This window comes from Hyla sarda, chromosome 12, assembly GCF_029499605.1.
Source record: "Hyla sarda isolate aHylSar1 chromosome 12, aHylSar1.hap1, whole genome shotgun sequence".
In the NCBI taxonomy this organism is placed as follows: domain Eukaryota; kingdom Metazoa; phylum Chordata; class Amphibia; order Anura; family Hylidae; genus Hyla; species Hyla sarda.
The window spans coordinates 81,152,968-81,168,051 of NC_079200.1; the positions used below are offsets into that span (position 1 = coordinate 81,152,968).

A 15,084-nucleotide genomic window follows, 5' to 3' on the forward strand; every position below is an offset into this window, starting at 1 on the left:
CATTAGCATGAATTGCTGTTTGCACTCCTCTGCAATGTATACCCTGAATCTTCAATAAAGAAAATAGTCAGGAGTCAGCATTTTGCCATTTCTTGATGCAGCTTTGACCATGTTTACCCAGCGATCATCAACTGTATACAAGCGTTTGTTTTCATCTTTGTTGGCTGAGCAACGAAAAGTCAAGTCCCATGAGCTATACTGTTTGTGTAACATAAGTGTACAGGGAAAGACTCATGGTGCCAGCTCCTTCTTTGTCTATTAGCAAAGTTAATAAAACTTTATGTTTTATATTTACTAACCAGTTAGTGGAGGACTGAAGTATGTTGGAGTCTGGTCTCTATAGCTGGTGGTCTGCCATTTAGGAGTCTGTGAGAGCTGGGTGACAATACCTGTAGAAGGGGTACTTGCAGCCATATTGGTTATTGCAGATTAACCAGTTAAGGACTCAGGGCTTACCTGTACATCATGAGCCCTGTTACTGGAGTTTAAAGCGTTCTCACAACTGGAGAACGCTTTAAAACCCGAGGGTCCCAACTGCTATCAGCAGCCAATCAGGCCGATTCCCGGCATTAACCCTTTAGACGCCACGATCAAAGTTGATTGCGGCATCTAAAATTGAAAGTAAAATTATCACGGCAGCTCAGCCGAGCTGATCAGGACTATCGCGACAGAATCGCTATGTCCCGATCAGCTTACTGGACGACAGGAGGGTCCTCACCTGTCACCTGGTCGTCTGATCGGCGATCTACTGCTCCAAGCCTGCTCAGCAGGCAGGAGCAGCAGAGCGCTGATAACACTGATCAATTCTATGCTATGGCATAGCAGTGATCAGTGTATGCAATAAGCGAATACATGTATGCAATAAAAAAAAGAATACATGTGAATAAGCCCCCCCCACCCTAATAAAAGTTTGAATCACCCCCTTTTTCCTATTTTTAGATAAAATGTAATTTAAAAAAAAAAAAACATAAGTAGGAACTGCCGCGTGCGTAAATGTCCGAACTATTCAAATATAAGGTTAGCTAGACCACACGGTCGATGGCGTAAATGTAAAAAAAAAGTACCAAAGTCCAAAATTGTGAATTTTTGGTCACTTCATATACCATAAAAATATTAATAAAAAGCGATCAAAAAGTCCCACCAAAACAAAAATGGTACCGATAAAAACTGCAGTGCACCACGGTGCAAAAAATTAGCCCTCATAAAGCCCTGTACGTGGAAAAATAAAGTTATAGGGGTCAGAAGATGACAATTTTAAACATACTGATTTAAGTGCATGTAGTTATAAAAAAAAATTTAAGTAGTAAAATAAATAAAACCTATTTATGGACCTACAGAATAAAGATAAGGTGTCATTTTTACTAAAAAGTGCACTGCGTAGACACGGAATCTCTAAAAAGTTGCAAAATTGCTTTTTTTCATTTCACCCCACAAAATGTTTTTTTGTTTTGCCACAGATTATGTTAGAACATAAGTAATGTCATTACAAAGTACAATTGGGGATGCAAGAAACAAGCCCTTATATGGGTCTGTAGGTGTAAAATTGAAAGAGTTATGATTTATAGAAGAAGAGGAGGAAAAAACTAGTGCAAAAACGAAAATTGTTTTGAGTCCTTAAGGTGAAAATGGGCCGAGTCCTTAAGGGGTTAAAGGTAGAGCATATTTCTGCTTGTGAGGTTTTGCTTGGACCCATGTTATCCCTACAAGGCAAGGTAGAGGGAGGAGCAGTGACTGGAGTCACATCTACTCTAAATCTTGTAATTCCTGACCATGGACCTGAGGCTGCAATCATATCCTCCTGACCCCTGGTAACACTACTCCTAGTGAGGGCCCCTCTACTAGCAGGATTCAGACTATGATTTGGATGTAAAGGACCTGAACACAGGAAAGCAGAGCCTCATTGGAGCGATGAGCCATACTTACTGATCCCTTCTCGATGACTCTGTTCAGCATGACAACCCCGCTGCTCTCCTGCTCCCAGACCATCTGCCAGAAATGTCCGCAGGTGTTGGGCAGTGGTCCCTGTACAATGACATTAACATTAATAATCTGTATAGTGTGAGGAGACGTGAATACAGAAAACACTTTTGGGACAAAAGAACAGAAACCAGAGATCTTCCGAGAAAGACCCCCTGGACTTCAAGTAACTGTACACCTAGGGGGCAATGGTTAGTACGAAAACAAACCTGGAGGTCATTGGCTCAAGGTCCAGTATAGCCTCTACCCAACATACAAGTGGATGGATGGCCACAGTAATTCTTCAACAAAGCCGTGAGAAGGCACCGTGGGTGCGCTTACCTGAGTCAGTATGTAGCTTCTTTGTGCCTCCTCCATCTTGATCAGACTGGCGTTGATATAATCATTGTCCTCCCGATGCAGCTTTATCCGGCTGTGGTCAACTGCAAAAGAAACAAGTGTCAGAAGATTCCTGCAAATCTCCTCCACGGCATCCAGCTGGGCAAGTTCTGTGTCACAACTGCGCAGCACTAGGCCAGAAGGAAAATACAATTGTAGCAAATATAACTCTGCTTAGATACATACTGCAGGATAAGGCATCATAATATTCCACTTTGCAAAATTAATCGGACTCAATGAGGGACATTTATCAATGTTTGCTTATGTATTTTTTTTTAGTAATTTTTTCCTTACTTTTTTTTTGCTTATGTGCGACGTATTTATCAACTGCTTTCAGCCTGTGGATAATTTTCTTTCACGTAAGCAATTTTTCCTTTTTTACTTTGGTAGTAGCTTTTTCTGCTCCATGTTTGAGCTGGAGTAAATTTAGTCAATTTTTAACCCTGTTGCGACCTTTTTTTGCGCAGTTGCGACTGTCGCAGTTAATAAATACCTAACTACCCGTAGTCCATTTTAAAATTATTACTACGTAGTTAATTTTTGGAAAACTTGCTTTTCTCGCTTTCCAGTCAAAATGTCGCACGAAAAATCGCGTAGTCGAAGTTGCGACAATTATAGTAAAGAAAACCTGACTAAACCCGTTGATAAATGTCCATAAATAAGCTTCAATGTATGTTACAGAAGCCCTGAATAAATCAGATTGCCATTGCAAATTAATGGAGTACTCCAGTAAAAAAACATTTTTTAAAGTCAACTGGCTCCAGAAAGTAAAAGAGATTTGTAAATAACTTCTATTAAAAAATCTTAATCCTTCCAGTACTTATCAGCTGTTGTATACTACAGAGGAAATTCTTTTCTTTTTGGATTTCTTTTCTCTCTGACCACAGTGCTCTCTGCTGACACCTCTGTCCATCTCGGGAACTGTCCAGAGCAGGAGAAAATCCCCATAGCAAACATATGCTGCTCTGGACAGTTCCTGACATGGACAGAGGTGTCAGCATAGAGCACTGTGGTCAGACAGAAAATAAATTCAAAAAGAAAAGAATTACCTCTAATATACAGCAGCTGATAAGTACTCGAAGGATTAAGATTTTTTAATAGCAGTAATTTACAACTCTGTTTAACTTTCTGGCATCAGTTCATTTAAAAAATAAAATCTATGTTTTCCATCGGAGTACCCCTTTTAACTCCTTCTTGAACTGATTCCAGAGCGTTGGTAATGTTTTCTGTAAGTGCCCCAATTCCTCAGTTAGGAACCTTGAATACTGATAAATTGACACTTAAGGGATCTTTACAGTACAGTGTCATAGGGACATGAGCTGCTACGGGAAAAAAATGGAACTGCTGCCGCATTGTGATGTCATCATTTTTCTCATGAGGTCATGCTGCCATCTGAAAGCAGCAGAGAGGAGATCAGGAGCTGGACGAGTAGTCTCTGGGATGACTCCTGAATCCCTGCAGAACACAGTGTCATCTCAAGAGGAATGGCATGTGTGGGAATCGTGCGAAATGAGTGTGTGACTTGGATACCTAGACCGTAGATCTGTATTTCCCAACCAGGGTGCCTCCAGCTGTTGCAAAACTACAACCCCCAGCATGCCTGGACAGCCAAAGGCTGTCCAGGCATGCTGGGAGTTGTAGTTTTGCAACAGCTGGGGGCCCCCTGGTTGGGAAACACTGCCTTAGATAAATAAGACATGCGGATTAATTTAAGTGATTAGATACAGTCTCTATATAGATACAGTCTCTAAATCTCTGTATCTAAACTGTATTTCTGTATGGGCTCCACTGACTGTAAATCTATCTGTACCGCCCACTGAGTGACTTATCTTCTGCAGACTAAGACCTCCTAGTACTTAACACCCGACTCGGTGTCGAAGAGTTAAACATCTCGGATACATTCACATGATACAACTTTATGAAGTATCTATGCTTTGGGCCTTTCAGTTAGATAACTGGATGTCATAATCTTTGCCAGGACTTGCAGAAGTTTCAGTCTTATCTTCATTATTTTCATTGCTGCAAATAACAGAACTCAGGAAATCTGCAGAATGTGGTTTGCACTTCCACAGAAATGTCTGCGGGTAAATGTCATCACATCCATCGGGTGACTGAAGCAATACCCTACACGAGGACTGCTGTCCCCGCGGCTATAGACACAGAGGTGGAATGATCAGTTACCCCCAATATGATGAGTGCATCATGCAGTCATTCCATTGTTCAAGAACTACAACTCCCAGCATTTTCTATCAGCTTCAGCAAAATACAGATCACAACCCCACACATCATCATGCAGGTCCTGACACTGACACATTTATAATGTTATATGCATAAAGATGTAAAAAACACCAGGCTGTCTTGGGACAGGTGGGAACACTCAGACTACCCAGACTCACAAAGCTGAAGCTTTGTTACAATGTACTGGGGCAGGTTGGAGACATCTTCCTGGAGTCCTATCCTATACGGTGCCATTGGACAGTCGCAATTTAATCAAGACAAATGTATTCGGTGAAAATAGGACCTCAGTCACCAGTGGCGACTGAAAATGGAGTCGTGGACATGGGCGGTTTCTAATAAATGCGTTCAGCACACATAAGACTGCATATACACCTGTGTTTCCCAAACTGTAGATATCCAGCTGTTCCAAAACTACAACTCCCATCAAGCCCTGATCACCTTCATGCATAAAATTGACATTTTGCATTAGTTGCATGGTAAAAAAAAAAATCTGGCTACAGATATAATGCAAAAAGCCCCTCTGCTCTGTGAACAGGACAGCTCTGTAGAAAAACAAAAAGAGGTTTCCATTCACTGATAGCAAGCAGTGATGAAAACGATAAAGAAATAAAATGAAGAGGATTTAAAAAGCTGCAGACTATTACTGGGGGAGTAAAGTGCAACTTCTGAGGAATTCCTGGGACAGACTCCCAAGCGAATACAAACCTTTTGCAGAACTTCTCACTCCCCTATTAAAAAGTGTATTCTCCACTGCAAGAGAGCTGGGCGGTCTTCATCCGTCCATTAATGATGTTACAATCATTGTTAGGCTGGGTTCACACTAAGGATCAACCGATAATCGGTTTGGCCGATATTATCGGGATTGGTTGAAATAGCCGATAACTTATACCGGAATATGGGTATAAGTTATCGGCTGTCGGCCTGAAAGGTGACAGATTATCGGTATTGGTCCTAAAAAATCCATATCAGTCGATCCCTAGTTGACACCATATACAGTTCCCGTATACGTTTTCAATTTGAAAACCGTACGGAACTGTATGCATTGACTCTCCAATGAAAACCGTATGCCAAAAGATGCATCCAGTTGTGTCCATTTTGCATCCTGTAGTTTTTTTTTCCCTTACCCAAATCCGTAGCCTACCATAGTTTTTGGTCCGGGTGAAAACCGTATTGAAACATATACGTTTTTGTTTTTTTTTACATGGAGAAACTGTATGTGCGTACGGTTCCATCTGGTTTTCCCCATACAGTTTTTGACTTTGCACAGTTTTTATCTTGGAATTTCAATAAAACAAGTGAAACTTTATTCATAATGGAGTGAAAAGTATACTTTTTTTCTTAAACGGATGCAACCAGACATCCTTTTTCAAACCGTATACGGATTAAAATTTGTACACACGTTTTGATACAGTTTAGTCCTGTTTTGAGGAATCCGTTTTTTTTTTTTAATCAAAAACCTAATATGAGAACTGTATTGCTAAAATGTGGTGTGAACATAGTCTTTTCCCTAAACCAGGGAAAGATCCCAGGTACTGTGATTCCTATGGGCCAATCTCCCCACTGCAGACTGACATCAAAATTCTGGTGAAAGCACTGGAAGCTTGTCCTAACAAGGTTATCCTAAGGCTGATAAAACATCAGACAGGATTCATGCTAGATAGAGCAGTCTTGTTTAGTATTAGACTCCTATAACATCCAGGCAGTCCATGATAACACAGATACTGAGTCAATTCTGACGACCTGTGTGGCGGGGGAGAGTCAAGCTGGCGTGTAGAAAAAGGCAGAATCCCTGGGATGCGGGAGGAATGGCAGTCCACTATATTACTTTGCAGCTTAACTCTCTCACAAATTCCATCGGGGGAGATCTAGAGAAGAGTCCAGTTCTCTCCCTGGTCCTGATAATTCTCCTTTGATAACCGAACCAAGAAATGCAATGCAACTCTCTACACTGCCTCTAATAATATTCTTAGCCAGGCCAGGTGTGGGCAAGGGTCCTCGCCCATTAGGATAACCAGTCATTCTACTTATTCACTCCCCTGTGGTGTAATGTGCAGTTACCACAATTTTTCCACCTCCCAGAAGTCAGTGGCAGACGTGGAGAATTTATTATTTAAGTCCCATATGCAGGTATTAAGACATTTCAGACTCTGGAAAAGGAGTATTAATTGCTTAATAAAATGTTACCGCTAGGGCATATCCGACCCATGTTGGGAGTCAGATACTTAGGTACCCTGATTTCCAGGTCCCTACCTACTTAAAGAAATAATACCTTTTGGGCACCACCTTTCATTATGTTTATTCCATAGCACTTTTAGATCACACACATGGACAACAGAAAGAGGAGATGAGAACTGTCTGAGGACATGAGAACCAAAATCTTAAGGTTACAAGTCCATCTCCAGAGATCTAGATTTGCCTTTGTCCACAGTGTGCAACATTATCAAGAAGTTTGCAACCCATGGCACTGTAGCCAATCTCCCTAGGCGTGGACAGAAGAGAAAAATTGATGAAAGGTGTCAACGCAGAACAGTCCGGATGGTGGATAAGCAGCCCCAAACCAGTTCCAAAGATATTCAAGCTGTCCTGCAGGCTCAGGAAGCATCAGTGTCAGCTCGAACTATCTGTCGACATTTCAATTAAATGAAACACTATGGCAGGAGACCCAGGTGGACCCCACTGCTGACACAGACATAAAAAAGCAAGACTACATTTTGCCAAAATCCTTCTGGGAAAATGTCTTGTGGACAGATGAGACCAAGAAAAACGAATGATGCCTACAAAGAAAAGAATACAGTAGCTACAGTGAAATATGGTGGAGGTTCAATGATGTTTTGGGGTTGTTTTGCTGCCTCTGGTACTGGGTGCCTTGAATGTGTGCAAGGCATCATGAAATCTGAGGATTACAAACAGATTTTGGGTCTCACTGTACAGCCCAGTGTCAGAAAGCTGGGTTTGTGTCCGAGATCTTGGGTCTTGCAGCAGGCCAATGACCCCAAACAGACATCACAAAGCACCCAGAAATGGATGGCAACAAAGCGCTGGAGAGTTCTGAATAGTCAGCAATGAGTCCAGATCTAAATCCCATTGAACACCTGTGGAGAGATCTTTAAATTGCTGTTGGGAAAAGGCGCCCTTCCAATAAGAGAGACCTGCAGCAGTTTGCAAAGGAAGAGTGGTCCAACATTCTGGCTGAGAGGTGTAAGAAGCTTATTGATGGTTATAGGAAGCGACTGATTTCAGTTATTTTTTCCAAAGGGTGTGCAACCAAATATTAAGTTAAGGGTGACAATAATTTTGTCCAGCCCATTTTTGGAGTTTGATGTGACATTATGTCCAATTTGCTTTTTTCCTCCCTTTTTTGGTTTAGTTCCAATACACACAAAGGGAATAAACATGTATATAGCAAAACATGTTACCGCAATCCTTTTCTGTGAGAAATACTTCATTTTCTAGAAAAATTTCAGGGGTGCCAACATTTAAGGCCATGAATGTAAACTCTCCTCGTGTAGCTAGACCTACACCTCTAGACGACACACCTGACCAGTAGGACAGTTTGCTCCGGGTGCACTCACTGACCAGTCTGTGACAGAGTCTTGGTTTGAATGCTGTGTGATTTTGTTATACCCATTATTTTGCAGCTTAGTTATGCAAATGTGTTAATTTTTTTTATGTGTTAGGAACGATATGGTTCCTGTGAGATATTGTCAACAGTTCTTCACTTATAGTTATTATAGTCTTGAGGTAATCGTAGTCTGTATACTTGATCTCATAAAATTCTTACAGTGCCTGTTCTAGAAAAGATGTGGCACCTTTTTACAGGATACACGCAGTGTTGTGTCAGGTCAGCTGTATGCTATGGTCAGGTTGTGTTAGATTATGTGATCAGTTGGTCCACTAGATGAACCCTGCAGTGGGGAAGAGGGTGAAGAATGACAAAAGTGATTCAGCAGTAATACACAGCTTTGGCAGGCACAAATACACAGCGACAGTGCTCAGCTCTGACAACTACTTGGTCATCATTAACAAGAGTAAACTACAACATCTGCAGCTCACTCCGAACATCATAGAACAACTCATTCAGTATTATCGCCACTTTATCACTGAACTGTGTACAATCAAAGCTACCGTATTTTTTGCCGTATAAGACGCACTCCTATACACTCCTATCGCGGCGGTCCCTGCGGCCATCAACGGCCGGGACCCGCGGCTAATAGAGGACATCTCCGAATGCGGTGATGCCCTGTATTAACCCTTCAGACGCGGCGATCAAAGCTGACCGCCGCGTCTGAAGGGAAAGTGACACTAACCCGGCTGTTCGGGACTTCTGCGATTTCACCGCGGCGGTCCCGAACAGCCCGACTGAATAGCCGGGTTAGTGCTTACAGGACACCAGGAGGGACCTTACCTGCCTCCTCGGTGTCTTCTCCATTCAGGAATCCCCTGTATGGCCGGCGCTCTCCTTCCTTGTCATCACGTCGTCGCGTACGCGCGTCGGCGTGCGTAACGACGTGATGGCGGCAACGGAGAGCGAGGATACCCGGCCGGCAGCAGAGACGTTCTGGAGTGACGGGGACACGGCGACAGCGATGGAGCGACATCCAGGGCAGTGGTGACGGGTCCGGAGTGGCGGGGACACGTGAGTATTACCTCCTATGCAGTGGTCTTCAATCTGCGGACCTCCAGATGTTGCAAAACTACAACTCCCAGCATGCCCGGACAGCCGTTGGCTGTCCGGGCATGCTGGGAGTTGTAGTTTTGCAACATCTGGAAGTCCGCAGGTTGAAGACCACCATTGGGTTCAAAATCTTTATTTTTTTTAGATTTTGCACCTATAAATTGGGTGCGTCTTATACGCCGGTGCATCCTATAGGGCGAAAAATACGGTACATTTTTCAGATCTCTGCTGGTTGGCAGTGACCGGTAACTTGGTACAGGTCTGATACTTCACACAAGTATATTCAGACTGGACAAACATTTGTGAGGTAACTATCAGGACAGGAGAGATTTTGCTGCTGATGTGTCCAGCTCTCAGAGGACAGCCTATAGTGTTTCACAACATGTGGCTCTCCAGCTCTTACAAAGCTACATCTTCTATCATGCCTGACAACGTTAGACCTGTCTTAGGGTGCATTCACACCATGATTCAAATGCGCCGACCAAAGTCAGATAGTGACTCCGGTCGACTCATTTTTGCACTGTATCCAGTAGGGGTGTGAATCGCCAATAATTTGGCGATTCGAGTCGAATCGCCATACCAGGGTGGCGATTCGATATATCGCGATATATCGCGAGTCGCAGCTGAGAAAGAACAAGATCCCGCGAGAGTTGTCCTGTGAGTGCGTACGTTCTCCTTCCTGTTTGTTCTGAGTCTGTAGTCTCGCGGTAGCAGCCTGCGAGTGGGACAGAGCTGATAACAGGTACACTGCCAACTAGTGGTCAGGAGTTTAAGTGTTATAAAAAAAATAAGACAGACAAATAGGACTGTGACTCAGTGAGCGAAATACAGTAAATGTTAATTATAATAATTTATAAAAAAAAATCGATTCTCAGAATTTTAAAATCGATTCAGTATTGCGGAACAAAAAAATCGCGATAATCGCACGAATCGATTTTTTCTTACATCCCTAGTATCCAGTTTTGTGGCCGGACTGAAAATCGCGGCATCCGTCTGCCTGAAACGTGATTTGAGTGCACCCTTAGTTTATGCACTTGGTCTGATAACATCCAACAGTCAGGACAGGCTTTTAGTGTTTGCCATGCTGGTCATTTTACATCTGCTTGAAAGACATAGGTTGAAGGACACAATGTATCAGTTTAGTTTCTCCAAACTACAGTATGGTTTGCCAGCTGTTACAGCCCCGATCATGCCCGGACAGCCAAAGGCATTATCTTTTCTTACGGCACATGGCACATTTCCAAGCCTTGGTTTTCATACCAGAGAAAACATAGCACAAATGTATTAACATGAAGAGATGCACACTCTCTACAGACTACCAAGGTTTTAGGTCCGACCAGAGTCAGCATTTGACTACAGTTGGCTAATTGAAATGATTGGGGTTCGGGCCGGATCCTGCTGGGATACGGGAGCGGCTGGTTTTTGCTCCTCCCAACCGGATCCAGCAACCGTACACTACAAAACATAGTGTGAACCCACCCTTACACTAATTGCAATTTTAGGTACATCCCAGCTATTTGAATCTCTGAATATGACTACCCCCCATCTTAGGATTTTGGGGAATTGGGGAAGTAGGTCTCACTATTTTGACAATGACATCACACAAGCATTTTCCCCAACTATTTCTCTTTACACTCTTTTACATTTACCTTACCATACCTTATTGCCTACTATCCCATCTAATCCGCTATTCATAACTACCAGGAAGGCTTGGACATTTATGAGGCAGGTAAAGCATTTATCACCCACGCATTCATTGCACCCAAAATCCCCATGCAATCCTGGATGAGAACGCGGATTAGATTTTATACATCTGGGCCAGACAAGGCCTCTATAGTCTGTTACATTCAGTTGACCTCACCCATAAATGCCCTCTCTCTACAACCTAAAAGGGTACTACAGAGGGGGGGGGGGGGGTAGGATTGGTTGGGGTTTAAAACAACTGGTGCCAGAAAGTAAAACATTTGTAAATAATTTATATTTAAAAATCTTCATCCTTCCTTGTATGTTCTAGGTTTTGTGGTTCTTTCCAGTCTGACCACAGTGCTCTCTGCTGCCACCTCTGCCCATGTCAGGAACTGTTCAGAGCAGGAGCAAATCCCCATAGCAAATGTCTCCTGCTCTGGATAGTTTCTAATAAGGTTGAGGTGGCAGCAGAGAGCACTGAGGTCAGACTGTAAAGAACTACACAACTTCCTCCAGAACATACAGCAGCTGATAAGTACTAGAAGGGTTAAGATTTTTAAATAAGTAATTTACAACCAGGAGTTGAGCATCGATCTTGTGCTTAGACCCTGGAATATGCCTACAAAGTTCCACTCTTTGCCTGGTCTTACATAGGATGTATATACCGCCACATGGGATTCTTCAGATTCTTGTTTAAAATGTGACAACTCTCAAGCAAATAAATATATATATATATCTATCACTGTTTGTGGTCTTGTCCAAGTCTTCAAAGCTTCTGGCAGACAGTATGTATGTTTACTGACTTCTATTTGTATAAACCAATAAAGTATGGCCATAAACAAGGTACTGACCAATGTTTGGCGCCAAAAAATACTAGAAAACTCAAAATGCACCAAACTGACACAATATAATGAATAGATATAAATCTTTATTATTATCAAATGGGATAAAGTATGATAAAAAAAATCAGCAGCAGTTAGAAAGAAAAGTGTGACACTGAGGAAGCGAGTGAGCGAAACGACGTAGGGGTAGGCTCCTGACTCATGTAAGTATAGCTGGGTGTCAGATGGCTGGATGCATGGACAGTCTTATATGATTATTTCTATCACAGGGACAACCGATGCTCCAACTCTTATTGAGGTGGTTTTCTTCCCCTCAGACTTGTATGGTTAAGAACCTTGTCTCCCTGCATTTATACTGCCGATAGCACTGGGCAAATGACACTTTACATGCTATGCTTTTATATATGTCCTTTCTGTTTACATTAGTGTACTGGGTTTACTGAGGCATCTTTAGGTGTATTCCTATACATATGTACTGTGGCTTGTTCTTCAGTCCACCTCTTATTGAGTATCATATGCTTATATGTATGTGCTATTCTATGTACCTATTGGACAATATTTGATATTTTTGTTTGGAGTTCTTTTCTTTCTAACTGCTGCTGATTTTTTATCATATTTTATCCCATTTGATAATAATAAAGATTTATATCTATTCATTATATTGTATCAGTTTGGTGCATTTTTCTAGTATCTTTTGACGCCAAACATTGGTCAGTACCTTGTTTGTTTATGGCCATACTTTATTGGTTTATACAAATAGAAGTCAGTAAACATACATACTTTTCTGACTTCTATTTGTCTAACCTTGTACTGCAGGACCCAATATGGGCACATTTTGATCGGATAGACCCCCAAGAGATGTACAGCTAGGAAACCTCTGCAGTGCATAGCAGAAGCAACTAAAAAGAAGAATTCAACTAGAGAAAAAAAAAACAGACGTGGTCTCATATCCACAACATGCACCTTGATCTAATGCTTCTTAGCGACATTTATTAAACTAACAGGTCGTTAGTGTACTTTATGATCATGAAGTGCAAGCCCACTAGCTATGTCACAACCACCTGTAAGTAGCGGGTCCCTAACATAAAACGGCACAGCACTGAGCACTGACCACCACCGCCGCAACACCAGTGCCCACAGGGGGAATGACCCACTGGCAGAGCAGCCTCAATGCTACTCAAACCAGTCCCTTGGCTGCGCCACCCCACAGACACAGCACCGGGGCAGCAATGGATGCCACACAGCACCGCACCAGTGAACAGATGTAAAAAGCTCTTTTTTTCTCTAGTTGAATTCACATTGTGTTTTCTATCCCCCTCTTTTCTTGTTTTTACTTGGTCAGCACTCTGCCCCTCCTCCTCAGCCCAGGCCTATATAAATTAGCAGGAAGCTGCACTAGAGCACTATTCTTTTTCTGGCAGCCTCCCAGTTTCTGGCTGGGAGCACATGATGAGAGAGCTTTTTACATCTGTTCACACTGGTGCGGTGCTGTGTGGCATCCATTGCTGCCCCGGCGCAGTGTCTGTGGGGAGGCGTGGCCCAGGGACTGGTTTGAGTGGCATTCTGTCAGTGGGTTGTTCCCCCTGTGGGCACTGGTGTTGGTCGCCACTCAGTTCTGATCCATTTTATGCTATGGATGTTAGGGACCCGCTACTTACAGAAGGCCGTGACATGGCTAGCGGGCTTGCACTTCATGATCATAAAGTTCACTAACGACCTGTTAGTTTAATAAATGTTGCAGAGAAGGACTAGATCAAGTTGCATGTTGTGGATGTGCGACCATGTCTTTTTTTCTCTACTTGAATTCGCAACTAAAAAGACTATGCTGCAGGTATGGATTTGCCCCACATTCAACCCAAAAAGATGTTTCTAGAGAAATTGCTATTTCTCTTTCCAGTATCTGGAAGGAGAAGTAGCAAATGATTCACCCATCCTGTAGTTAAATGTATCATCCACTATACTCAAGAAGGTCCGTCAATCTTACCCCTTCCCCTTTCTGTTCTCCCCTTTCCTTGTTCCCCTAGCATTTTTTTTTTTTGTGATCCTTTTTCTTTTCTTTATTGGTTAGGATAGGTTCGCATGGCCGTTCTCTCCTGCTCCGCTATTTTCCCGTCACTGCTGTTAAATGGAGCATCCTAACAAACGGATGCAAACTGATGCAAAGAATGCCTTTAAGTGGCATCCTGTTGCATCAGTTTTTAATATGTTTGTATCCTTTATTGTCTGTTTTTATTTTTGTCTGGCTACTTCCTGGTTGCTTACAGCTCTTCTGAGCATGCTCAGAAGTAATAATGGATCAAAAACGGATTGGAAAAACATAGATGCAGACAGACGACATTACAGGCTCATCCGTTTGCCACAGACGTCAATGTTAAATGTTAATGTCAATAAAAAATATTGCATACAACAACATCTTCTCCCTGCTAAAAATAACGAAATAGTAACCAAACAAGTGCAAATGGGTGACAAAGGACAGTTTTAGCCACCTGGATGGCATAATAGGGAGCGTTTGTATTTTGAAGTGAATAGCAAGACAGAACTGGGGTCACGAAGGATAGTTATGCCCATCACAATCTTAATTATAGAGTCCCAAAACGAGAACAAAACTGGACAGCTCCACCAAATGTGTGTCATCGTGCCCTCGGCAGATCCACATCTCCAGCAAGAATCCGGCACAGACTGGTACCAGCAATGTAGCAACAACAGCACCCGATACCATCAGTAGAGTGTCTTAAAGCTGGTCTCCTGAGCCTTGGTAGCAAGAACCGCCTTATGAGATAGGCAAAAGTAACGGGCCCACTGCTCAGGAGTGAATTGCTTGCCCAACTCAGTTTCCCATGCCACACAGTAGGGAGGGAGAGCTGCTCGAAGGGTGTGAGGGAGCAGTGTAGATCGAGTTCACTAGGTAGCAAAGAGAAGAAGTGTTTCAATTGGAGGTATTCAAAACAGGGCCAGACGCAAAGTGGGCCAAGACTTCAAAAGAACATCTAGGGGCTTGAGGGTAGTGCTGGGCGGTATAGCCTAAAATTAATATCATGGTATTACCGCCTAAAGGGTTTATAAATTTCCCAAAGGTCATTCAACTTATGTTGGGGGGGGGGGGGGGGGGGGCTGTTTTTAGAATAGGGTGATTTATAGGGGTTCTAACATACAGTAGCCTCATATCCACTTCAGAACTGAACTAATCCATAAAAATATCTGATTTGGAAGTTTTCTGTAAAATTTTGAAAATGGCTACTAAATTTCTAAGCCCTGTAACATCTTAAAAAAAAGTAAAAGGACATTTAT

The 15,084-nt window shown here is 42.6% G+C and overlaps 1 protein-coding gene across 4 annotated transcripts in view; it reads right to left on the bottom strand.

The window, feature by feature from the left end:
- Positions 1-15,084, bottom strand: part of PTPN1 (protein tyrosine phosphatase non-receptor type 1) — an 87,065-nt gene that overhangs the window by 14,106 nt on the left and 57,875 nt on the right. For all 4 annotated transcript variants that reach the window (XM_056548217.1, XM_056548215.1, XM_056548214.1 and 1 more), the window contains exons 3-4: positions 2,299-2,399; positions 1,924-2,022 (exon numbers count right to left, since the gene is read on the bottom strand). In XM_056548217.1, the coding sequence (XP_056404192.1) occupies positions 1,924-2,022; positions 2,299-2,334 (135 nt within the window). In that variant the 5' untranslated portion in view covers positions 2,335-2,399. The remainder of the gene's footprint in view (positions 1-1,923; positions 2,023-2,298; positions 2,400-15,084) is intronic.